The sequence below is a fragment of the Barbus barbus genome, assembly GCF_936440315.1.
Source record: "Barbus barbus genome assembly, chromosome: 37".
NCBI lineage: Eukaryota > Metazoa > Chordata > Actinopteri > Cypriniformes > Cyprinidae > Barbus > Barbus barbus.
The window spans coordinates 1,550,001-1,577,417 of record NC_136715.1 but is presented as its reverse complement, the minus strand read 5'-3'; the positions used below and the strand labels follow the sequence as shown (position 1 = coordinate 1,577,417).

The 27,417-nt window shown below is 41.9% G+C and overlaps 2 protein-coding genes across 2 annotated transcripts in view; both read left to right on the top strand.

Moving 5' to 3' along the window:
* The window catches only part of LOC306856598 (GTPase IMAP family member 8-like), a gene marked incomplete at both ends in the record, with an annotated part of 38,322 nt that extends 20,789 nt beyond the window's left edge, over nt 1-17,533 (top strand). Inside the window, 3 exons of the mRNA XM_079395960.1 lie at nt 14,918-15,598; nt 16,517-16,696; nt 17,262-17,533. Coding sequence (XP_079252086.1) covers nt 14,918-15,598; nt 16,517-16,696; nt 17,262-17,533 — 1,133 coding nt within the window. The remainder of the gene's footprint in view (nt 1-14,917; nt 15,599-16,516; nt 16,697-17,261) is intronic.
* Nucleotides 17,534-21,452: 3,919 nt separating this feature from the next.
* The window catches only part of LOC306856780 (ERO1-like protein beta), a 17,787-nt gene continuing 11,822 nt past the window's right edge, over nt 21,453-27,417 (top strand). The window contains exons 1-4 of the mRNA XM_079396248.1: nt 21,453-21,700; nt 23,301-23,420; nt 24,595-24,678; nt 24,873-24,914. Coding sequence (XP_079252374.1) covers nt 21,548-21,700; nt 23,301-23,420; nt 24,595-24,678; nt 24,873-24,914 — 399 coding nt within the window. The 5' untranslated portion in view covers nt 21,453-21,547. The remainder of the gene's footprint in view (nt 21,701-23,300; nt 23,421-24,594; nt 24,679-24,872; nt 24,915-27,417) is intronic.

Sequence of the window (27,417 nt, the reverse complement as noted above, 5' to 3'; positions counted from 1 at the left end):
AGGACGCAATCGAGCCGGTCCCTCCAGCTGAGATGAGGCAGGGGTTTTACAGCCCTTACTTCATCATACCCAAGAAAGGCAGTGGTCTTTGAACAATGCTGGATTTGCGAGTCTTGAACCGGGGCCAGCGCAGGCTCCCGTTCAAGATGTTGACACACAGGCGCATGATCAGGTGCATCCAACCCCAGGATTGGTTTGCAGCGCTCGACCTGAAGGATGCTTACTTTCATGTTTTGATCCTTCCGCGACACAGACCGCTCCTACGGTTTGCGTTCGAAGGTCAGGCATGGCAGTACAAGGTTCTCCCCTTCGGGCTCTCCCTGTCTCCCCGTGTTTTCACGAAGGTCGTAGAGGGCGCCGCTTGCCCCGTTCCGCAAAGTGGGCGTCTGGATCCTCAACTATCTCGACGACTGTCTCATTCTGGCCCAGTCCCGAGAGCAGTTGTGCGATCACAGGGATCTGGTGTTACGGCACCTCAGCCAGTTGGGGCTTCGGGTCAACTGGGAAAAGAGCAAGCTCTCCCCTGTGCAGAGAATCTCTTTTCTCGGTGTGGAGTTAGACTCGGTGAGTATGAGGATGCGCCTCACGGACGAGCGTGCCCAATCAGTGCTGAACTGCCTGAGTTCCTTCAGAGGCAGAATGGTGGTTCCACTGAAACAGTTTCAGAGGCTCCTGGGGCATATGGCATCCGCAGCTGCAGTCACACCACTCGGATTGCTTCATATGAGACCATTTCAGCACTGGTTGCACTCCCGAGTCCCGAGGTGGGCATGGCGCCGTGGTGCACTTCGGGTGAGTATCACACGGGAGTGTCGCCGCTCTGTCAGCCCCTGGACGGACCTTGCCTTTCTACGGGCCGGGGTGCCCTTAGAACAAGTGTCCTGGCATGTTGTTGTCACAACAGATGCCTCCAGGACGGGCTGGGGCGCTACATATCATCCATATCAGTGTCTCCACATGTTACCTCCCTTCGGGCAGGATGTGGCCTACGTAGCGCCCTTCTCCGGAAGGCTCGCTTCCCCATCGTTACTGCCAAGCTGTAACAACAAATAGGAAAGACTTGAAGCTATCTTTCATGGAAGGTCGAAATCCCTTCCGACTTCTTGGGTTAAGGAACAGCAGGTTGGCTATCTCCAGCAGCACTGTACTCAGTGGTCCCTGCGGGCACCCAGGTTAGCGAATTTGCGCTGGGGCGATGGGAAGGTTGCGACCATCGCATGGCATTTGTCTGTCACGCGCTAGCTTGTCAACATCTGCATGCCACAAGTTCGTGACGGGTTTCAGGTTGTGGCGCTTTCCAAAGGACCCCTATGTCATCACGACATAACTCTTAGTGACCGACAGATAGGGAACGTCTCGGTTACGTACGTAACCCTCGTTCCCTTATGGAGGGAACGGAGATGTTATGTCCCCATGCCACAATCTTGAACCATCGCTGATTGCCTAGGACTTGTTCTTGGCTCCTCAGCGGGAAAACCTGATGAGTGGATGCACCTGTCACCCTTTAATACCCGTATGCACGGGGAGGGGCTCAGGTATGCAAATTCCACTAGCCAATTTCATTGGCGTTTTCTCTTAATCAGAGATGTTTGAGGCTTCCAAGTAAATCCCCTATGTTGTCACAACATAACGTCTCCGTTCCCTCCATCAGGGAACGAGGGTTACGTACGTAACCTATGTACAGTAAATACTGTACACCCTCAAATTAATTACTGTCGAATTGATTTGTAGCCAAGTATTCCTTACATGTATTTTGTGCAGAACTGAGAGATGACTGTCTAGGCCGGGGGATGCAGATAAGTCTTTTGTCAGAAGACCAAGAGCCTGCTATAGTGTAACAAATAAGGATACTACCAATACTGTAAGGCAAATTGGCAGAGGATGCTGAATGAATGAATGAATGAATGAATGAATGTATTTAATAATTTAATAATTTATTAATTTATTTATTTATTTCTGTAAAGTAACTGACACTATATTCCAATGTGTGTTCACTTTATATTCTGTTGTTTGGTTTTTGAACTTTTCTCTTCTAGTGCTTTTCATCTACTGTAAGGTCACTTTACTGTATTGTAATGAAAATGAAAGCAAAATTTTCTTAGTTTATTGCAGAAGTTTATTGCAGAATTTTACTGTATCTGCACCCCTGTGTTTATGCTGTATACTGTAAGAGACATTGACTAGCAAAAGGACTCCTGATTCACTCAAGGAGGTTTTTGTAACAGTGTTTTGAATTGATCTCACTAGTGTTCTCTAAACAGGAAAGTACGTAATTTACTTTTACTTACTTACTTTTGTCATTTAGCAGACGCTTTTGTCCAAAGCGACTTACAAATAAGAAAAAGTAACTAAAACTAAAAGTTACAACTCTATAAATACTATATACCCACATATTTAAGAAAATAAAGAAATTAAATAAAATTGACACATGCATATAACAACATTTCAATACTAAATATATAAATGAATAAACTAAAATAAAAAGCGATACTTCTATCCCTTGGTGGAGTCGCACGGTAGAGTTGATGGTCTTTACACTCTTTGGTCTTCACACTAAGAGGGCTTCACACGACGACTGCCGCGATATAATAACCTTTTTTATACCAATCCAACAAATCACCATTTCAATTCAGCTGGACCCACTTTCCTGTTTATCATCTAAAAATGGCCAAGCAAGTGCACACACTGACAAGATACGCGATTCAGTACGAGACCAAACGCGATTTCAGCACCTCTCACAAGTAGTCTGTGTATTTGTCAGGTTTGTGTGTCATCTGAGGCCAAAATGTGAGACTGACAAAACAGAATGTGTTTTTGACTAAATTGTTTGATTTTGACCTGGAAGTCTGAAGTTTACACAAGTTGGTTTGTAGTTTTGAGATTGTGTTTATAGTTGTGAGAAAATGGTGAATTGTTTCATGAATTGTGTGTTAGCAATCAAGAAAAACTGTATATTATCCTGAGATTCTGACCGGTGTGACATCAGTTTTGCTACTTACAGTTTTTTTTCAATCGCTAACATCCCTTTGTCCAATCTGTAGTCACATTTTCAAAACTCTAAACACAATTAACACAACATATGTCTGTTATGACCATAACACAATTCATGTTGTTTTCACTCAATATTCAGTCAATTAACACTTTTCTAAAATGCTTAAATCTTCTTTTCACACAAGCTTACCCCATACCAAAAATCATGGATCTTTCTTATCTTTTTTTTACAAATGCTTAAACACAGCATGACAGAAATGAAGACCTAATGTTCTTCATTGAAATAACTTGAAATATAGCGCAAAGCCTCTACTTCTGCAATTTACAGTTTTTTTTCAATCGGTAACAAGCGTTTACCAATACTTACAGTACTTTTTCAACACACCTACATCACACAGTTATCCAAATAGTTATTTTCGGGTCAAAACCACATTTTGTTAAATAAATACAAACTCTATATTTCAAAATGCTGAATACCTTTTTCTTCATATACTAACTCTATCAAAACACAGCAAGCCTGATTCAAAATCGAGTCATAACATTAGCACTGGTTTTCTATCCAACAGGAAATGTAGTCAATTATAGTGCATAGACTGTCAAAATGCTAACAATTAATGGCATTAAAAAAACTGCATTACTTATGTCTCAGTTTGATCTGTATAGAACATACAATATGAGATCCATTAAAAATCTAATACAGTTCCCTTCCAGGAACTTCGAGCTACGTCCGAAGACGCTATGGGAACGCTATCAGCGTAACCGGCGCTCTGAATATTTTATACAACAGTCTAATGGATGGGCGAGGCATCACGGGCGGGGTGACGTCACGACCAGGAAGTTATATAAGCACGTGCGGCGGAGCCGGCATCAGCTTTCTGTCATTCAGCAAGCGCTCTGTGTATTGTCAGTCTGATTCTTTGTCTTGTGAGTCTTATTTGGTGTTGTCTGTCTTGGAAAGCCAGGGAAAAATGCCTAAAGCTAAGGCAAAGACTAGGGGCGATCCCAGATCGCGTTTCAGGTTGTGTGTCAGTCCCTGCCCTCGTTACATCACGAGTGGAGACACACACAGCCTGTGCGTGGTCTGTTTGGGTGCGGAGCATGCGGCATCAGCTCTCGAGGGAGCTGGTTGCCTGCACTGTGAGCGGCTCCCGCTGCGCACACTCCACACCCGGAAGGCTCTCTTCGAGAAGGGAGCCTTCGCGAGCCTCCCACGCGGTGCTGGCCCCGCTGCTGCCGAGGCAGAGCGGCTGCTACACTCGTGGGGCTCGCAGGCTGATCTGGCTGGCGGGAGTGAGACGGGCATGTCTCTATCTCCTCCCGTATCCGCCAGATCTGGTGTCCCGTCTCTCGGGGAAGCGGTTACTTCCCCCCGAGATGAGGACTCAGCGCTTCGTCTATCTTCCTCCGAGGAGATTGATGTGACGAGCGTTGAAGAGGTTACGCCGCCTCTCTCGCCCCAATACGAGGAGCTTTTGGAGGTGGCAACTCGGGCAGTGGCCAAGCTTGACATCAGTTGGCCCCCCGAGAGAACAACTGTGCCGCGGTCCAGCCTGCTGGACGAGCGTTTCCTGCGCTCGCGGCCGCCACCTCCTCGCAGGAGCCTTCCGTTTTTCCCCGATCTCCACACCGAGGTGTCGAGATCGTGGGTGAAACCATATACATCCCGCCCTTTCATTCCCGCGTCAGATTACTACGGTAATGTACGGGAATTGGACGGGCGTGGATATAGGGCGATGCCCCGGATTGAGCAGACGCTGGCGGGCTATCTGTCTCCTTCCACAGCATCGTCCTTGAAGGCTCCTACCCTGCCCACCAGGCCTCTGCGCACCACATCATCCCTGGTGGGCAAGGGGTATGCGGCAGCAGGACAGGCTGGTGCGTGTCTGCACACGATGGCGGTGTTGCAGGCGTACCAGGCCGAACTGCTGAAGGATTTAGATGAGCTGGGGGATGTCAGAGCTGAGGATATCTCAGAGCTCAGGAGAACCGCCGATTTGGCTCTCCGCGCCACCAAGGAGTCGGCCCGTGCTATCGGCCGCTCCATGGCAGCTATGGTGGCAACGGAGAGGCATTTGTGGCTGACCCTGTCCGACATTAAGGAGAAGGACAGGGTCTGCCTCCTGGACGCCCCGCTTCAGCCTTCTGGCCTGTTCGGCGACGCCGTGGGTACCGTCGTCGACAGGTTTCAGGAGGCCCGTAGGCAAGCGGAGGCGTTTCGGCGGTTCCTCCCCCGCCGCTCTCTAACTCTGGAGGCTGCTGGGCGGGAGCAGCCTCCTCCGCATACTAGTTCCTCGCACAGGGCTGCGCAGAAGGAGAGCGTCGCCTCTCGTGCTCCCCCGAGGCGGAGCCGAGGGCAGCGGCGCTCCGCGCCGGGGGCCTCAAAACCCAAGACAGACCTGAGGGATGTCTTGGCGGCCAAGAGGTCCGCGGCAAGGAAGTCCTGATGGGCAAGTCCCAGGACTTCGGAGGGTGACCCCTACTGGGGTGGAGCGACTCACACCGCAGCTCACGGTGACCGTCTCCCCTCGGTGCCCTCCGGGGATCTGTCTGCCAACCCTGCAGTTCCAGGGCACAGCAGGTCCCAGCGAGTACTATCCTCAGGTTCTACCGCCTGTGATCTCAGCGGGCCTGAGAGACTCGCCCCAGCCGCCAGACTACGCGTCCCCTGCCGGTACGCTCCAGCAAGACAGCGGTCTGGCCGCTTCTCTAACACCAGAGGTCAGTCTCGAGAGACTGATTCCCTTAGTAGATCGTTTGGCGGCCTGGCAACGGCTGCCGAACGTGTCTCTCTGGGTCCTGCGCACGGTAGAGGCTGGCTATTCCATCCAGTTCGATGGGCCGCCCCCGCGGTTCAACGGGGTCTGCGTGACTACGGTCCGCCCCGAGCAGGCTCTGGTCCTGGAACAGCAAGTCAACACTTTGCTGAAAAAGGAAGCCATAGAGTTGGTTCCACTTCACGAAGTGCACACCGGCTTCTACAGCCGGTACTTCATTGTTCCGAAGAGGGATGGAGGGCTCAGGCCCATACTGGACTTGCGTCTCTTGAACCTCTCAGTCAGACCGCTGAAGTTCAAGATGTTGACGGTCAAGCAGATCGTGTCCCAAATCAGGTCCGAGGACTGGTTTGTCACGATAGACCTCAAAGACGCCTATTTCCATGTGTCCATCATTCCCTCTCACAGGAGGTTCCTGAGGTTCGCTTTCGGGGGCAAAGCATACCAGTATCGGGTTCTTCCCTTCGGCCTAGCACTCTCACCCCGCACTTTCACCAAGTGTGTGGATGCGGCACTGGTCCCGTTGCGACTGCAAGGCATCCGCATACTAAATTATATCGACGATTGGTTGATTCTTGCTCAATCAGAGCAGTTGGCAGTTCGGCATCGAGATGTCGTTCTTGCCCACATGAAAGATTTGGGGTTAAGACTAAACGCCAAGAAGAGTGTGCTTTCTCCAGCTCAGAGAACCACTTATCTAGGCGTGGTGTGGGATTCGACCACGATGCAGGCTCGTTTGACCCCTGCTCGGATCGAGTCGATCCTCACGGCAGTCAGGAGAGTGCGAGAAGGCCAGCCATTCACTGTCAAGCAGTTTCAGAGGCTGCTTGGGCTCATGGCAGCTGCGTCCAGCGTGATTCCTTCTGGCCTGCTGTACATGAGGCCCCTACAGTGGTGGCTCAAGACCAGGGGGGTCTCCCTGAGGGGAAACTCGCTCCGCGCTGTCAAGGTATCACGGTGCTGTATCCGTGCCTTAGACATGTGGAGGAAACCCTGGTTCTTGTCCCAGGGCCCGGCGCTGGGAGCTCCTTGTCGCCGCATCTCGCTAGCGACGGACGCCTCCCTCACCGGTTGGGGTGCGGTCATGAGTGGCCACCCTGCCCGCGGTCTGTGGAGTGGTCGCCACCTGGCGTGGCATATCAACTGGCTAGAGATCCTAGCTGTGTTCCGTGCTCTCAAGCACTTCCTCCCAGACTTGAGAGATCGCCACGTGCTGGTCCGCACCGACAGCACGGCAGTGGTCTCTTACATCAACCACCAAGGAGGTCTGCGGTCGCGCCCCTTGTACAAGCTGGCACACCAGATCCTTGTGTGGTCCCAGGGCAAGCTCCTATCATTGAGAGCTCTGCACATTCCTGGGTATCTCAACGTCGGAGCAGACGTCCTGTCGAGACAGGGGCCGAGGCCCGGGGAATGGATGCTTCACCCCCAGGTGGTGAAGCAGATTTGGAAGGTCTTTGGCCAAGCACAGGTGGACCTCTTTGCGACTCGAGAGTCTGCGCAATGTCCCCTTTGGTTCTCTCTAGCTCCTCCAGCGCCTCTGGGACTGGATGCTATGGTACAGACCTGGCCGAGGCTTCATCTGTACGCCTTCCCCCCGATCGCTCTGCTCCCGGGAGTTTTGGCGAGAGTGCGCCGGGACGCGGTAAGCCTACTGTTAGTAGCGCCGTTCTGGCCGGGCCGAGTATGGTTCTCGGATCTGATTTCCCTCCTCGACGGCACCCCGTGGCCGGTACCGATCAGGAGCGATCTCCTCTCACAGGCCGGGGGCACCCTTGTGCACCCCCGCCCGGAGTGCTGGAGGCTGTGGGTGTGGCCCCTGAGGGGGCACAACTCATAGCTTCCGGTCTGTCAACCGAGGTTGTCGAGACCATCCTCCAATCCAGAGCTCCCTCTACGAGGAAACTGTACGCCTTGAAGTGGAAACTCTTCACTTCATGGTGCGGAGACCGCCAGCTCGACCCAGTCAGCTGCCCGATCCGCGCAGTTCTGGAGTTCCTGCAGGCCCGCTTCTCCGCAGGGTTAACCCACTCCACTATTAAGGTCTACGTGGCAGCTATCTCGTCGTACCACGCCCTTATCAGTGGCCATTCAGTGGGCAGACACCCCCTGGTTACACGTTTCCTCCGCGGTGCGCTGAGGCTGAGGCTGAGGCCGCCTGTACGGCCCCGTGTCCCCACGTGGGACCTGGCGGTGGTACTAGAGGCTATGGGCAGAGCACCCTTTGAGCCTCTCGGGGAGATAACTGATAGACTCCTCACGATCAAGACCGTCTTCCTGCTGGCTATCACCTCTCTGAGGAGGGTGAGTGACCTCCAGGCCCTATCTGTGGCCCCTTCGCATATCGACTTTGCGCCCGGTTCGGCGAAAGTCTTCCTCTACCCCCGTGCGGGGTACATACCGAAGGTTCTGACGGTCGTACCACAGCCGGTCGTACTCCAGGCCTTCTGTCCTCCTCCCTTCAGGGAGCCCGACCAGGAAAGGCACAACTGTGTGTGTCCAGTGCGAGCACTGGACGCATGCATCCACAGAGCTGCCCTGTGGAGAAAGACGGTCCAATTGCTCGTGTGCTTTGGTCCGCCTAAGAGGGGTCTTCCAGCTTCGAAGCCCACTCTTAGCAGGTGGATAGTGGATGCCATCAATCTGGCGTACGAGACCTCTGACCTTTCCCCGCCGCTGGGAGTCAGAGCGCACTCGACCCGAGGTGTGGCGGCCTCCAAGGCCTTCTGGGCAGGTGTCTCCATGCAAGACATCTGCAACGCTGCTGGGTGGTCCACGCCCCTGACATTCGCCAGGTTTTACAACCTCGACATCAGAGCCACTCCAGGCTCCTCTGTCCTTTCAGCCTGACACTAGGCAGGGACTTGTCAGTCTGGCGGCGTTGGTATTGCGTTCCCATAGCGTCTTCGGACGTAGCTCGAAGTTCCTGGAAGGGAACGTACCAGGTTACGTATGTAACCCAGGTTCCCTGAAGGGAACGAGAGCTACGTCCCGAGCCATACTTCCGCCGCACGTGCTTATATAACTTCCTGGTCGTGGCGTCACCCCGCCCGTGACGCCTCGCCCATCCATTAGACTGTTGTATAAAATATTCAGAGCGCCGGTTACGCTGATAGCGTTCCCATAGCGTCTTCGGACGTAGCTCTCGTTCCCTTCAGGGAACCTGGGTTACATACGTAACCTGGTACGTTTTTTACAATTGCTATGGCAGTTTTTTCAATACATTTAACAAGTTTCCTAAACTCTTAACACAGTTAGCACTACATCCGCCTGTGTAAGCTATACTATTAACACATTTCTTGTTGCTTTAACACAAAATGCATACAATTAACACAAATTTAAAATGCTTGAACTTCTTTTACACACAAGCTCAAACAAGACCAAAACAATGGATTTTTACTGCCAAATTTACCAATGCTTTAACACTGTATGTCAGAACAGATAACACCATGTTCTAAACCTAACCTTACAGGCTAAAGTCAAAGTGAACAGCTGTTCATATTGTGAATTGAAACACAAATATATTCCCTGTATTTTATTCCATTGATAATGAGAAACAGCTTATTGAAGTTATGCAAATATATAAATCACAGCTGATTCCCATCTAGGAAGCACACTCAGGTGTTGAGGTTCTTTCAATCACATGATCATATGTTCTAAAAGAGGACTCTTTGGGCTGATCTTGTGTGGAAAAGGAACAATATAGAGCAACACAAAGAAAGAAAGAAATGCCTGCACGAGGGAGAGGAAGACGAGTACCAGGACAAGGGAGAGGAGTGGGGCAAGGACAAGGACAAGGGAGAGGAGTGGGGCAAGGACAAGGACAAGGGAGAGGAGTGGGGCAAGGACAAGGACAAGGGAGAAGAGTGGGACAAGGACAAGGACAAGGACAAGGGAGAGGAGTGGGGCAAGGACAAGGACAAGGGAGAGGAGTGGAGCAAGGACAAGGACAAGGGAGAGGAGTGGGGCAAGGACAAGGACAAGGGAGAGGAGTGGGGCAAGGACAAGGACAAGGGAGAGGAGTGGGACAAGGACAAGGACAAGGGAGAGGAGTGGGGCAAGGACAAGGACAAGGGAGAGGAGTGGGGCAAGGACAAGGACAAGGACAAGGGAGAGGAGTGGGACAAGGGAGAGGAGTGGGGCAAGGACAAGGACAAGGGAGAAGAGTGGGGCAAGGACAAGGACAAGGGAGAGGAGTGGGGCAAGGACAATGACAAGGACAAGGACAAGGGAGAGGAGCGGGACAAGGACAAGGGAGAGGAGTGGGGCAAGGACAAGGACAAGGACAAGGGAGAGGAGTGGGGCAAGGACAAGGACAAGGGGAGTGGGGCAAGGACAAGGACAAGGACAAGGGAGAGGAGTGGGGCAAGGTAGAGGGAGAGGAGTTAGAATGCGTGGTGGCGCTCAAAGAAGGACCAGAGCTAGGGTAACTGATCAAATAAGAGCTACTATCATTGACCATGTCATAAACCACGGGCTATCATACAGAGAGGCTGGTGAACGAGTACAGCCAAATCTCAGCCGGGACACAGTGGCATCCATTGTCCGTATTTTCAGAGAAACCAACAGGTAGGATATTGCTTCTCCTACAGCAAAGTGTAAATACTGTAATATTACCATTTACAGTATTAGAGTGACTGTATGCCTCCAGTCTCTAATATGTAACTGTATTTTGTCCCTCTAAGGATTCAACGTCTACCTCCCTCAGGGGGCAGAGGGAAGCTCCTGAATGAAGAACAGGAACTTGCTATTGTCAACATGGTGATTGCTGACAATTAAATAAAACTGAAGGACATTCAGTCCAGAGTTGTAGAGGACAACCTTGTCTTTGGGAACATTGCAGCAATCAGCATAACATCCATTTCTCGGACTCTAGCTAAACACAGAGTCCGAATGAAACAACTATACAAAGTTCCTTTTGAAAGGAACAGTGAGTGTATCAAAGAACTCCGTCACCAATACGTCCAGGTAAGGTTACGCAATACAGTCATTACTGTACTATACACAGTGTGTTTTGCAGTAAACTGCTCTATAAACCTGGAGTACATTAGGACATACAGTAGATATACAGTACAGCACAGCATTTACATACACTGTGTCTAATTATGTTCAGAGAGTCATGGAGTTGGAGGCCAATCAAGTCCCACATGAAATTATCTATGTTGACGAGGCTGGCTTCAACTTGGCGAAAAGGCGTCGCCGTGGGAGAAACATAATTGGCAAAAGGGCCACAGTTACCGTGCCGGGCCAGAGAGGAGCCAACATCACCATGTGCGCCGCAATCTCCAACAATGGTGCACTCCTGCATAAATGTGAGATTGGCCCCTACAACACCGACTGCCTTCTCCTGTTTTTAGAAGACCTGCACGAAACACTGGTGCCAGAGGTAGAAAGGGGACAGGTGGGGGACCACTTGCCAATATATGTGATCACATGGGACAATGTGGCATTCCACCATTCCGGTGCAGTCACAGCCTGGTTTGACGCCCATCCAAGGATGATGTCTCATTTCCTTGCCCCTTACTCCCCTTTCCTCAACCCCATTGAGGAGTTTTTCTCAGCCTGGAGATGGAAGGTTTTTGACCATCGTCCACATGACCAAATGTCCCTCCTGGATGCTGCATGCCAAGACATCACAGCTGAACACTGCCAGGGGTGGATAAGGCATGCAAAAAGATTCTTCCCACGATGCCTTGCCAGAGAAGATATCAGGTGTGATGTGGATGAGAACATGTGGCCAAATGCAGAAGACCGGGCAGATTAGAAGATTACTTTGTTTTTTTTATTACAGTTTTTTACAATCGCTATGGCAGTTTTTTCAATACATTTAACAAGTTTACTAAACTCTTAACACAGTTAGCACTACATCCGCCTGTGTAAGCTATACTATTAATACATTTCTTGTTGCTTTAACACAAAATGCATACAATTAACACAAATTTAAAATGCTTGAACTTCTTTTACACACAAGCTCAAACAAGACCAAAACAATGGATTTTTACTGCCAAATTTACCAATGCTTTAACACTGTATGTCAGAACAGATAACACCATGTTCTAAACCTAACCTTACAGGCTAAAGTCAAAGTGAACAGCTGTTCATATTGTGAATTGAAACACAAATATATTCCCTGTATTTTATTCCATTGATAATGAGAAACAGCTTATTGAAGTTATGCAAATATATAAATCACAGCTGATTCCCATCTAGGAAGTACACTGTTGAGGTTCTTTCAATCACATGATCATATGTTCTAAAAGAGGACTCTTTGGGCTGATCTTGTGTGGAAAAGGAACAATATAGAGCAACACAAAGAAAGAAAGAAAGAAATGCCTGCACGAGGGAGAGGAAGACGAGTACCAGGACAAGGGAGAGGAGTGGGGCAAGGACAAGGACAAGGGAGAGGAGTGGGGCAAGGTAGAGGGAGAGGAGTTAGAATGCGTGGTGGCGCTCAAAGAAGGACCAGAGCTAGGGTAACTGATCAAATAAGAGCTACTATGTGTCAAACCACGGGCTATCATACAGAGAGGCTGGTGAACGAGTACAGCCAAATCTCAGCCGGGACACAGAAACCAACAGGTAGGATATTGCTTCTCCTACAGCAAAGTGTAAATACTGTAATATTACCATTTACAGTATTAGAGTGACTGTATGCCTCCAGTCTCTAATATGTAACTGTATTTTGTCCCTCTAAGGATTCAACATCTACCTCCCTCAGGGGGCAGAGGGAAGCTCCTGAATGAAGAACAGCAATCACCATGTTGGCTATTGTCAACATTGTGATTGCTGACAATGAAATAAAACTGAAGGACATTCAGTCCAGAGTTGTAGAGGACAACCTTGTCTTTGGGAACATTGCAGCAATCAGCATAACATCCATTTCTCGGACTCTAGCTAAACACAGAGTCCGAATGAAACAACTATACATCGTTCCTTTTGAAAGGAATAGTGAGCGTATCAAAGAACTCCGTCACATAATTGGCAAAAGGGCCACAGTTACCGTGCCGGGCCAGAGAGAAGCCAACATCACCATGTGCGCCGCAATCTCCAACAATGGTGCACTCCTGCATAAATGTGAGATTGGCCCCTACAACACCGACCTCCTTCTCCTGTTTTTAGAAGACCTGCACGAAAGACTGGTGCCAGAGATAGAAAGGGGACAGGTGGGGGACCACTTGTCAATATATGTGATCACATGGGACAATGTGGCATTCCACCATTCCGGTGCAGTCACAGCCTGGTTTGACGCCCATCCAAGGATGATGTCCCATTTCCTTGCCCCTTACTCCCCTTTCCTCAACCCCATTGAGGAGTTTTTCTCAGCCTGGAGATGGAAGGTTTTTGACCATCGTCCACATGACCAAATGTCCCTCCTGAATGCAATGGATGCTGCATGCCAAGACATCACAGCTGAACACTGCCAGGGGTGGATAAGGCATGCAAAAAGATTCTTCCCACGATGCCTTGCCAGAGAAGATATCAGGTGTGATGTGGATGAGAACATGTGGCCAAATGCAGAAGACCGGGCAGATTAGAAGATTACTTTGTTTTTTTTATTATTATTCCGGTGTTTTTTCTGTTTGTATATCTGCAGTAATGTCATTTTGCAAATAAAGTCTTTACTGCAGCAATTCTGTCTCTGTCTTTTTTTTCATAAACTGTACATTCTATAAAGCTACTCTGAGATGGTCATTCATTTTTTGTATTGAATTTCTGCAGCGAAAGAAACAAAATGCATGCATTTACTAAACCCAACAAAACAAAAATTTAGACAGGCTTCAAAAGAAACTACAGTGCAAAACACAATCTATGATCAATACAATATACTGTCTATTGTATAAGGGCAGACCTGACACATAAAATAATGCAGTTTCTGTAATTTCAGTTGATGATAGTGTTTTTTTTTGTCATTGTGTTATGATTGACTAAATGTTCCTGTTGGAAGAGAACATGTGTTAGTGTTTTGAATAATTATTTGATTTGAAACATGTTTGCAGTGTTTTGTTAGACATAGTGTATTGTGTTATTGTATTTTGAAAATAAGTTTTGGGGTTTAGTTTACAATGTGTGATTTTGAGCATGAAATTAACTGTTTTGCCAATTGTGTGTTTTAGGTGAGTTGGTGCGTTAAGAGTTTTGGAAAATTAAAAGTATTGAAAAATCTGTCATAGCAATTGTAAAAAACTGTAAAACGTCTTCTAATTGGATCATTATTGCACTGTTTCTGCCTCAGTGTTGATGAGAAGCTCCGATTTATTTGGCTTTAAACAAGTTTAAAGTAAATAGACGTGATTTGTTCTGGAGAACTCTGCTTCTTACTGTATTTCACAGTGTTGTTTAGCACGTGATCATGACTGGTTACTGTAATAAACGCATAAGCTCGCGCTGCGCTGTTTTCTTTTGATATAAGGTCAGTGTGGTACACAGTTCAAACAAGTACTGCTACTTTGTTTTGCTTTTGACACGTTTGGCGTTTAACATCTTTATCATGCACAACAGAGTGACAATGACTATCAGTTACACTAAATGTCTTTTATCCAGTGTGTTTGAGTTTGTTAAACCCCGCGCTGCAAACACCTCTCAAGCACACAGAATAATGCAAGTGGGCATTTTAAATTTTTTATTTATTTTTGTAATCGTGGCTTTGAACGATTATGTATTCGCAGCATCTATAATTGTAATCGCGATTAGAAAATCGATTAATTGTGCAGCCCTCCTGTGTGCTTATGTTTTCTGAATAAGAACATGGTTAAACCTGTGCAAACTGAGGGCATTTTTGTGTAGCAAAACTCCTATGAAGACAGGTGAAATGTGTTAAAAGTTTTGAGATGTGTCTTTGTTTTGAGAACTGAATGAATGGTTTGGAAAATTGAGTCAAAAGAATGAGTTATAGTGTGTTAGCAAATACCTTGTAATGTGCTTAAAGATCAGTTTTTTGATCCAAGGATCTACAACCGTCTTGAGCTGAGATATTGACGCTTGAATCCACTGCTGTATAAACGTTTTTTGCAATTACTTATAGGTAATCACGCAAAACTTTAGAATTTTTATGGACCAAATAGGATGGATTGACTTGAAAAATGAATTTAGAGCAGTTATTTACAGATTCTCAGTACAGTAATTTGGATAAGTGTGTTTTGTCTTTCTTGCAGGTGAAGCCCAACATCTCTCAGAGCTGAGGATTGTGTTGATGGGGTATAAACGAGCTGGTAAGAGTTCAACAGGCAACACCATCCTGGGCAGAGAGGAGTTTGACTCGGAGGGATCTGCTCAGTGTGTGAAGAGACATGGAGAAGTAGCAGACAGACACATCACTGTCATTGAAGCTCCAGGATGGTACTGGGATTACACTGTAGAGGACAGTCCTGAGTTACTGAAACAGGAGATTTTGCTCAGTGTGTCTCTGTGTCCTCCAGGACCACACGCTGTACTACTGATCATACGTGTGGACACTGGATTTAAAGAGGACGAGAGAAAATCATTACAGGAGCATCTGGATCTGCTCGGTGAGAGAGTCTGGAGTCACACTATAGTGCTGTTCACTCGTGGAGACTCTCTGTTAGACACATCTATAGAGCAGCACATTGAGAGTGAAGGACAGGATCTCCAGTGGCTGCTGGACAAATGTGGGAACAGGTATCATGTCCTCAACAATACGAACAGGAGTGACGACACTCAGATCAAGGAGCTGCTGGAGAAGATTGAGGAGACAGTGGCACAAAACAACAGCTGCCATCTTCAAATAGACAGAAAGATTTTACAGGAGATTGATGGTATAATGAAAACGAAAGAGCAAATGGACAAATGGAGTGAGGATATCAGATCACAGACCAGTGAGTGAAATCATAAAATTGTATGCATATTATACACACAGTCTCAGATGTGTTTCCTCCTCATTGTTCCTGAGCTTTTCAGATGTATTTTTAAAAGGTTTAAATGGTCCTGCCAATACTATTTTAACGCCAAAAGACGGTTGCATACACTGTTAGTCAAACTGGCCCTTAGTTTTTCTTAAATGTCCTCCCATCCTGATACTCATCAGGGTCAGCTCTGTTTAGCTTCATTAGGAAACCAGCAATGTTGAGGTAACTTACTTTAAAAATTAATGCATTACAATATTGTGTTACTCCATAAAAGGTAACTAAATGCATTACTTTTATAGAAAGAATGCACTTTTGCATTACTTTTTACCACCTGGGCTGGGCTTACTTATTTGTTTTTTAATAATAAAAAAAATTATATATTTGGCAATTTTAAATGAATAAGCCTCAGGCTGAAGGAAATGTCTCTGCTCCTCACTCCCAGTTTCCATCAACACGAGGACCAGACAGTTGTCAGTCAATAAATGGGAAAATTAGAAAAATAAACTGAGATGTTTTTTTTTCTATAGATATATATTAATGAGTTACTTTACTATTAATCTGATAATGTAACTCGATTTACTTGTAATATGTTACCCCACACTGGAAGCCAGGCAAGAGCTGTAGGGTCAAAGTAAATCAGCTTGAACATTGCATTTATATTATATATTCTGTTTAAGTGAACCACAGAGCACTAAGTGAATCTTTAATTTCCTGACCCATTTAGAGATGACATAACACTGACTGACTATCTGAATGATTCACAACCACATGAACTGATGAATATATTCCCTTAATGGCATGTCAGTCACTTTGGATTAACATTGGTCTGTCAAATGCATTAATGTAAATGTTCTAGCACTGATCCGCTTTCTGCTTTCATTATTACAGTGAGTGGAGATGATGGATCTGATTCATGGTCTCTGGGAAGTTCTGCTTATGGTTCATTCAGATCACGATCAGGAGCAGACTCAGTTTTAGGATCATCACGGTCCAGAGATTCATATTACTCAAGTTACAAATCAGGGGCCATAAAACGATATAACAGCATGGAATTGCCACCACCAAACAGTGAGTGGATTTTGTTTAATTTGGCACTTGAGTCTCCATGTGACATGGAAGTGTTTTCCATTAATCCCATCTGTTTTGTTGTGAACATGTGAACATTTGTTTTTCCTCTTAAAATTTGGACTCTTTGTACATCTCTCATTTTCTCAATTTTTAACAGCAATGTTGATCATTTAAATTATGACAGCAAAGGCAAACCTGAAATGAAATAATTTAAGTATAGCACATGTAATATTTATTTTGAACTCCTTAGGCTGATGATCAAAGTTTTCTGGAGTTTAAGCACTTGTTTTTATTCTGATAATTTGTTCTTCCATTTTTTTTTTTTTTGTTTCAGATTCTATAAATCTCTATGGTCATTTTTAAATAGTTGCAATATAGTGATCAGGCTTGTAATATATTTCACACACAAAAATTTGCATCTGATTAATAGAGTATTTGTATAATATTTTAAAGGGCACCTTATGATTACTAAAAGGCTACATTATTATATATAATATATACAATATATACATTTCAGAATTGTGTTCAATAGGAGTCTTACTGATTTGTATTTTATTTTCCCCAGTGAGTGGAGATGAGCAGTCGGACACATTTTCCATGGGAAGTTCTGCTTACGGTTCATTCAGATCACGATCAGGAGCAGACAGCGCTTCAGTTTTTAGCTCATCGCGCTCAAAAGCCTCATCTCACAGCTCAGGATTTGGGTCTTTGCTGTCCATCCCTGAGTCTGTGGAACAATCAGAAACCAGAAGAGCACATGGCAAACCCAACATCTCAAAGCTTTTCCCAAGAATATTAAAGAAGCGTGATAAGAAAGAAGACACTAAAAAAACTTGAATTAAATAGAAAATTTGTTTTTGTAATGTTGACAAGTTTTAATGATAGCCATTACTGAATCTATAAGATATATGTAGTTGGTTTGACCTTGAATGTCTAGGTTAATTGTAGTTCAAATTAGTGGAGCTGTATAAACAAACATATTGATAACTAATTAATAGTGAATGTTTTTTGTTTCATTTGTCAAATTAGTGTTTATTTTTAACTTTTGATTTTTTATTCCAGATTTATGTACATAGAAACACAGAAGCGCTGTTCCAGTGCTTTGCTGTCTGTTATTATTTCTGTATTGTTTGTGAGTAGAAGCTTCTAATGCAGACTGTTTTGAAGACTGTGATTGGTTGGTTGTCAAGAAGGAAATAAAAGAGCGCTTTTAAGAGTAGGGTCTATTATAAGCCTTCACTTTGAAATTACAGGCATAATTTTTCCTGTTTTACCGTACTCTCTCTCTCACACACACACACACATGTATATATATTCTTTATTTTTGATTTACCATACTGTCATACTTAACGTATTTTATAGGAAATGAAGAGTGACACAATAAAGTTCTGAAAGTGCTGTAATTGTTTGTGTGGTCACTTTGCTTATAAACGGTTGTGACAGACCCAAATAACTGCTGCATATTTGCATTTTTCCAGTTGCCAAATATGTTAATGTAGTCATTACATCCATTTCTGGCGCTGTGGCATTTCAGCGTGGTGTCGGAGATGTTAGTGTGTCTCTAATAAGATCATCACAAACATGATCCGTGCACGATCTAATGTGTAGTGTCTTATTAACTCACTGTCATGCATTGTGTGCAACACATTTCTTCTCCCTCTTCATGTTTCATCCATTTTCTCCACTGCTAAAGAAACTCTTAAGCCTCTTAAAAGTCCTCGTCTGTACTCCTAACAATTTTGGACCTTAAGACCTCTTTTAAGGGTTAAGATGCTTTCTGAATTACTTTTGTCTTTACTAGGATCTTTTCTTTAATTTTAAGAGCAAACACCCACATTTCTAAGAATTTTCTTAGAAAGCAACTCTTAGCACTGAGATTTTTCATGAATACAGGCCCTGGTTTACACACAGCTTGCTGTGAGCAAAGAGATAACACACAGAGCATCTTATAAAGTCCACAGTTACAGTTCACGGTGACCATAATCCCTTGGGTTTACAGCCTTCCACCAACCAGTAGCTCCCCCCATCACGCCATGTCATATCTGATACATATTGCTAACATTCATAAAAAAACATGTAAAGACTGACACGTATGCACACAGTTACACAAGAAAACCCATTTACCTTCTTGATCTTATGGATTAAGTCTTACGGATTACTCAGATCTCTTTGATTATTATACATTGATTACTAAATATATTAAAATGTAAAAAATTCCATCACACTTCTTAACTGTACTAGCTCAGGCAAATGTACCCTACAGGTTTTTGCCAAAAGAAGCTGACACGATCTGCAGCACAGTTACCACTGAGGCCCTGTTTACGGTATTAAGATGCGATTTGGTTGATCAGATCACAAGTGGACGATGGAGACACACACCTGTTTACACCTGGCATTTGAATCTGTCCCTTCTGTCCACTTTCAACCACTTCTGACCAGATTACCCCCCGTGATGCTGATTAAATCAAGAGGAGGGTAAATGGGCGGATCCCTAGGGCGGAGTGCTAAAGTTATCACGCACTATACGTCTGTTTCAGTCTTACTTTTGGCATTTAGTCTTAGTCTTTATCTTGAGACAAGAATGCTTAATAGTCTTAGTCACATTTTAGTCATTTGAGTCTTTCATAGTTTTAATCGATGAAAAGTCATTGCATTTTTGTCAACTTTTAGTCATTACTTTTAGTCAAACTGTAGTTACCAACATTTATTTTGGTAGCTATTTTATATGTAGTTTTCAAACAAAAATAGTCATTAATTCTTCTCTCTTTACACCAAATCAATTAAGCTTATGAGAAATTTGAATCAATGATTGAATTTGGGAAAAACAAATAAATTTTCATTTTTTGGTAGAAACAAGAAATTCTGGAGAATCTGCAAAAAATGTCACATTTGCTTAGTAATGAATAAATCTAACATGCATTTCTTATTCATTTTACATTTACCAAAGCAGGTGCTTTTATCCAAAGCCAAATATTTTACTTAAAATACTGTATAACTGTATGGTTTCAGTTATTTCGAATCACAGCTGAAATGTTGGGTTTCTTTAATATGGAATCCATAAATCAATCTTTTAAAACTGTGACAAGGTTTAGCACTTGGATGAACATGTTTTTCCTTTTCAATTTCTCTGTCAAGAAAAATACTGATTGAGTTACCTCTACATGTGATCAGCTTGAAAGATTTGGTTGCTCTTTATGGTCCATTTAGAAATGCTGGCCTGAGTTTGTGGACACAATAATGTTGTAAACCCACAGACAGCATCTGACTATAAAGTTTGAGTTCCTCTTTCACCATTATGTCCTCGACCAAATCACTGAACCCCATGTTGAACCAGGACGACTGTTCTTGAGTACTGTAAATCACTTCAGTCTGAAGTCTTCAGATCAGGTTAAAAAAGGTTAATAATTACACATGAAGACAAGAAAATGGTAGAAAAAACTGATGCAAATTATGCATGAGCACATCTTTCAAATCTGCTGAACAACCAAGAGCTACCACACTTTATGGCAGATTCCCTCTTGTAAACAGTCCCACATAACAATCTAAATCCTACATCCTTGTGTGTTTTTTCATATACAGACCAGAATTTCAGGTTGTGTGCATGTTTAAGTAAAAACTAAGAGCACAATAAAAGTCATATCAGCTAAGTCTTTATTTCTGCAATTCAAGAGGAAAAATCCATAAACAACACTCCTTCAGAGGAACAACTCAACATGTGCAATTAGGAATTAAATTAAATTAAATACAGAAAATCTGAACTGCTGTTTTGATCACCAAGGCTCTGGTTTACTAAAAGCTTGCATGCATAAAATACATGCATTAAACTGAGTGCCTTTATCAATCCTAAAAGTCATGTCAGAACTGGTGTTTGAAATAATTTCCTTTTGGATATTAATGTGGCTTCTTATCACAGAATGAGGCAGAATTTCTATAGTATTGTTTACAGTGGTCGATTAGAGCTGCATTAAAAAACTGCATTGCATTATAAATACATTATCCTTATATAAAATACCAGAGATGGCTGGAACTCAGATAATATAACATTTATTCTCTTTACGTTTTATCAGTCAAAGCAATTCTTTCTGCATTTTATACTACCTTGAAAAACATGAATAAACAAATGTCTTAATTTTAAGAAATGAAAACGGAAATAAATTGAAATGACAGCATATTTAAATATGATTAATCTAGTTTAACACTAGGAGTGAAGGCGTTGGTCACATGAGAAATATAAAAAATCACAAACTATTGTTCTTTTTAGCGAACTATAGTCAGCTATTTACAAGTTTATGGTCATTTTTATGTAATTTATAATTTGTGACCTTTTTATGTGCTCATTCGGCGACTGATAAGACGCTGCAATAATATATTTTGTAGCCTATGTTCATTTATTTTCCACTGATGTTATTTATTTAGTGTTTTAATCACAATCTACACTGAGTGCAATTCTCAAGATGAGCATTTTTGCGCTTAAAAGAATGAAAAAGTGAAAGTCTTCAGTGAATTCGCAGATAATGCGGTCTCCGTACTGAGCGGGGGCGGAGCAAACATCGATCAATCATCTGACGCTACCGCATAAGCACCGCCCACTTCAACGCCCCGCTCGCTTAGCCACGCCTCCACTATATAACGTGTTCCGGTGTCGATGTTTGGCTGGTGCAATTTCCATTATTTTGAGCATTTTTAGCGTGTTTATTTCCCGACAGCAGACGCGACACCGCTCATCTTTATAATGGATGTGTAAGTTAGCGTGTAATCAGGGGGTTCTGGCGTGTTCTCTAAACGGGAAGTTTGAGTGGTTTCGTCGTCTGTTTATGTGTTGGGCTTCTGGAAACGTGTTTTGCGTGAGCAATGTTAAACGCTACACAGACCCTCGGACTGCTGGTTTTACTCCTGAGTTTATTCTGCGCTCATTTCAGCCGGGGATGGTTTCAAAACAACGGCAAGAGCAAAAGCCCAGAGAAGCAGACTCCGGACAGCCAGGACCAAAGCTGCTTGTGTCATGTAAGTTTATTTGATGCTATGACTAAAACACACACATGATTAATATTAATATGTTTGTTTTTGACACAGTTGTCATAGTATTTCTGGCATGTTCTACTGTCGCGCGCATGTGACGTCATCACGTCCGCAGTTGCGGTTTTCTGCGCCGTTTAGTGTTTTTCTGTCGAACTTCTGCATGTTTATGTTGCTAAATCGCTGTGTGGCTGTCAGTGAAATATTTTGATATGTATCCGAAACATTTTAGGCTCAGATGTGTGTTTTACGTTTATTTAATTACTCATTTGTTACACATTTTATACATTTGTTTTTATTATAAGCATTGTATTCAAGTTTCAAATAATTTGACTCTCAATTAAGCATATATTCTATAATTAAAAAGGTTAAATTTACTTAATTTAAACGAATGATAAAGGGAAGTATGTATAGAGTATATATGAACAGAAATTTAAAATACGCAGGAAAGAGAGCCGTCTGTTATTCAGCGTGGTGTTGTCCCATTGGTCCGCTTGATGCGCTGTCGTCAACGGGATTATGGGTTTTGTAGTCTTTAATCCCTCCCTCCACCGTTCGCTACAGCGCAAAGCGCGCCAGTGAAGAACTACAGTCGCATGTGACGTGTCTTTGTTTGGAGGCGGAGCGACGCGGCTGTATTTCCACGCGGTAGTTGGTAAAGTTTGACAGCTCATCTGAAGCGGTTTGTGATCCAGTCCTGCATTAGGGATGACCGCTGCTAGAACCCGCATGAAGCCCTTTAACTTAACACAGCTGGTGCGTCTGTAAAGGCATGTCTGGAAACAGATGCAGTTTTTGGGAGGCGTCCCTGTTTGCTTTGGGACTTTTTGGACTTTTACATTCAAAGCAGGTCAGAAGTCGTGTGTGTGCGATTTATAACTGCCAAATTAATTAGTTTTATTTTTTTAATATATATTCTTATTTTATAAATTCTTCTTCTTCCTCTTTTTTTTGCTGCTTGGCGTTTCCTCTTTTTTAAAAATATAAATATATTATAAATAAATAAACATTTTAATTAATGTAACATATATAAATAATTTAACATATATTTTTATTTTTAAAATTATTATTGTTATTATTATTATTTGATGCTTGGCGTGATCTGTATTTAAAAAAAATAAATTAACATATTTTAACAAATAAATAACAAATATGTTAAATAAAGTCAAAATTAACATATTTTTGTTTTTAAGATTTAAGTTATTTAAAAGCTATTTATTATCTCAATTTATTTATTTAGCTGCTTGGTTTTGTCTGTATTTAAGGTTTTTTTTTATTGAATTTATTAATTTTTTTGTGTTGCTGCTTATTTTTTGAAAGTTATTTAAAAAAATTTAATTATTTTTTTAAGTTATTTATTATTTAATTTAATTAAGGTAGGCTTTACAGCCTTGTACTGATCTGATCAGTTTTAATCATTAATTTGAGGTCAGTTTCAAACACAAAGCAACATGCATTTGCATATATTTCACATGAGAAACTAAACAGATGGAAAATGGTGATATATTCTATTTTGGGGCTTTTTTTAATTGTGATATAACTGTTATTATTATTCCTGTTAATTAGATATCTGATCTGTTTTCTGCAGTTAACAGGTGTCTTGGACGACTGTTTCTGTGACATCGAGAGCATTGACGTCTTCAACAACTTCAAGATTTATCCTTACATTCGCAAGCTCACAGAGAGAGACTTCTTCCGATACTACAAGGTGAATTTATGTCTTAATGATATACGCTTGCTATGGAAACCTCACAGATTTCCTGTGAATCGTGACCTGAAATCTCTGTAGAAAGCAGTGTTGTTGCAATTAACTACAGATGAATTACTGCATCTTTACCTGGTCTTACGGTCTGGATGAATGAATATGAGGGGCTTGTATTCGTAGTCATGAACGTGGACGACGTGGCATAATGTCGAAGCTGACTGATTTCTCAAATGAAGCCTTGGATATCCAGCCAGCTGTTTAGATATGATGTTAAATGTTTGATTACTTACTGATAAAGATTTATGCACTAAAACTTTCAGTTCAGTCAAAAAGTATAAACAAAGCAAAATACCATTGACTTTATGTCCTTTTAATGTTGTTGCTGTTATTATTATCTATTAATATGTATACTTTTTTTTTTTGCCTTTTTCCTCGATGCTAAAAATAATCCTAAAATAATGTATTATTTATATTATATTCTAAATATATTAACATTTTATTTTTATTTTATATGATTTATTATAACGCAATTTATTTGTTATATTATGTATACTTTAAGCCATTTTACTCAATGCTAAGAATAACACTAAAAAAATAATATGTATTCTGTATTGTATTTTATAATATTTATATTATAATTATATTTATTTATTTTTATTTTATGTGATTTATTATTAGGGAATCAGTTAACATAATTGCATTTCATATTATTTTTATTTATAATATATTTTAATATTTTGATACATTTGTATTTAACAACACTACTGTTGTTTTATTTTTATTTTGTATTAATTATATTTACATGTATTATGTTTAATAAATGTACATTTTATTATAAATGTAAATAATTTAAAATTTTATATACAATCTATTCTTAATAATAATAATAATATCAAATATAATTATTTTTGTATGTTTTAATTATTTCATTTTATTTAATTTTAATATTCTGTATACTTATTCATTTAATCTAAAATTAAAATATTATTATAGGAATTTATTTAAAAAAAATACTTTGTTTTATTATATATTTAACTTTATATTAATATATAAATATTTTAATTTTGTATTATTTATATCATATGCTAGATTTTTTGTATTCTCATAAGTTTACTGTTGTCTTATCCAGCTAAGAAGTATTTTGAGCACAGAAACTCAATGTATTTTTTCTCTTCAGGTGAATCTGAAGCGTCCGTGTCCATTCTGGCCTAATGATGACCACTGCTCGATTAAAGACTGTCACGTAGAGCCGTGCCCAGAGGTCAGAGTTCAACACATTTGGCTAATTTGTTTTAATTTGACTATCCAAAAAAGAGACGTTAGTGAGGTTGAGTCTAGTTTTGAAACCTTCATTCTGTTTCATGCAATTCTATTTACTCCAACTGTTATTGATCAAAAAGAGATGTAGTTTTTTGTCGTACAATTAGGATTTACTCTATTTACTTTTTCTTCCAGAGTAAAGTTCCTGTAGGAATTAAATCTGGCAACTATAACAAGGTAAGAGACTGATACGTGTTTGCTTTTAGGAACGTTTTGCGTTTGGTTTGATCAATTGAATTAATTTTTTTGTGTGTTATGTCACCAGTAAGGTTTAGCGGTGTTAGTTCAGCTGTGTGAAGCGCCAGCGTTCGGTGTTTGTTTGTTTAATGTTTGTGTAATAGAGCGAGTAAGGTTGAGTCAGCACTCAGAGAGTCTGTCCTAACACGTCTGATAGCAGGTGAACAGGTTGTTTGTCGTTCACACTTCACAGAGTAGATAGACGACCTCAGATACATCTGGAGAGGAAACACACGGCACTGTATGAACATGAAAAACCTGTTTGCAGTCATGTATGTAAACACAAAGATCATTCAGACTCTGAGTTCATCTGATATACAGTCGTGGTCAGAATTATTGGCACCCTTGGTAAATATGGTCAAAGGCGGCTCTGAAAATAAACCTGCATTATTAATCCTTTTGATCTTTTATTTTAAAAAATCACAAAAATCTAACCTTTCATTGAAGTAAAACAATTGAAAATAGGGGAAAATCTCATTATGAAATAAATGTTTTTCTCAAATACATGTTTGACACAATTATTGGCACCCCTAGAAATTCTTATGAGTAAAATATCTCTGAAGTATATTCCCATTCATATTCACAATTTTGAGCACTCCAGTTTGATTATATGAAATGATCCAGCCATGGCTTCCTGTTTCACAGAAATATAAATAGGAGGGAAAACAAAGCCCAAATTCCCTTAATCATCCATCACAATGAGAAAAACCATAGAATATATTTCTGATGTGCAGCAAAAGATAATTGAGCTTCACAAATTAGTGAAGTGGCTTTAAGAAAAGAGCTAGAGCAGTGAAAATTCCCATTTCCACCATCAGGGCAATAATTAAGAATTTCCAATCAACAGAAAATGTTGTGAAACTGCCTGGAAGAGGACGTGTGTCTATATCGTCCTAATGCACGGTGAGAAGGAGCGTTTGAGTGGCTAAAGACTCTTCAAGGACCACAGCTGGAAAATTGCAGAAAATAGTTGAGTCTCGGGGTCAGAAAACCTTAAAAAATATTATCAAACAGCCCCTACATCACCACGTGTTGTTTGGGAGGGTTTCAAGAAAAATTCTCCTAGCTCATCCAAAAACAATCTCCAGCATATTCAGTTATCAGACAGGACTGGCACTTCAAATGGGACTGGCTTCTATGGTCAGATGAAACTAAAAAATTAGCTTTTTAGCAGCAAACACTCAAGATGGGTTTGGTGAACACAGGGATAAGTGTACAATGAAATATACTGCTGTATTTTTGATGTTGTGGGCCTATATTTCTGCTGAAGGTCCTGGTCATCTTGTTTAGACACATCTTGTCTTATAATGGGCCATGTTTGGATCTTCCAACCGGACAATAATCCAAACACAAACCTCAAAAACAACACAAAAATGGGTCACTGAGCACAAAACCAAGCTTCTGCTGGCCATTCCAGTCCTCTGACCTGAACTCTGTAGAAAATGAGTGAGGTGAACTGAAGAGAAGAAGCACCGTCATGGAGCTGGGAATCTGAAGGATCTGGAGTGATTCTGGATGAAGGAATGGTCTCTGATCTCTCGTCAGGTGTTCTCTAACCTCATCAGGCATTACAAAACTCAGAGCTGTGGAGGTTGGAGGTTTCAGAAAGTATTGAAAAAGAGGGTGCCGTTAATTGTGGCCAATGTGTATTAGAGAAAAACATTTATTTCATAATAATATTTCCCCCCATTTTAAATTCTTATTATCCAATGAAAGGTTAGATTTTTGTGATTTAAAAAAAAATAAAAGATTAAACGGATTAACAATGCAGATAAATTTTCACAGCCTTCTTTGATCATATTTACCAAGGGTGCCAATAATTCTGACCACAACTGTACCTGGATTTTATAAGTCAGAAAGGGTTGTTAATAAATTAATTTCACGTGGTTTTCATCTCGTTTAATTTGCTGAATTTGTATTCCTTGAAAACATTACATTTTAATATAGTTTCCTCTAAAGAAAGTAAACATTTGCAATAAACATATTTAGTCATTTCTAATAGTGTTTTTTAAATATCTGATATGTTTTGATTTACATATCAATTAGTGTTGTCAGTATATTTATTTCATGTTTGTTTGTTTTTTTCTTATTTTTCTTTAATAATAGGTCTAATAAAAATAAGAATGTAACAGGCCTACATTAATTGGAAATGCCAAATACTCTTAATTTTGCCAATAATTGATGTTTTTGACAATATCTCTGGCTATCGTCGATACAATATCATCATTTTTCGATTGTTTATGTCACTTGGGCTGCGTTGTTGAGCGCAGTGGCACTGAGAACATTGTATTTCACACACTTTGTACCGAAGGGTTCAATACGAATACGTGTACAGTTACACACCTAATATATATATATATATATATATATATATATATATATATAATATACATTTAGAGCTATACGTTTTATATTTTGCACGCACACAAAATATATATATATA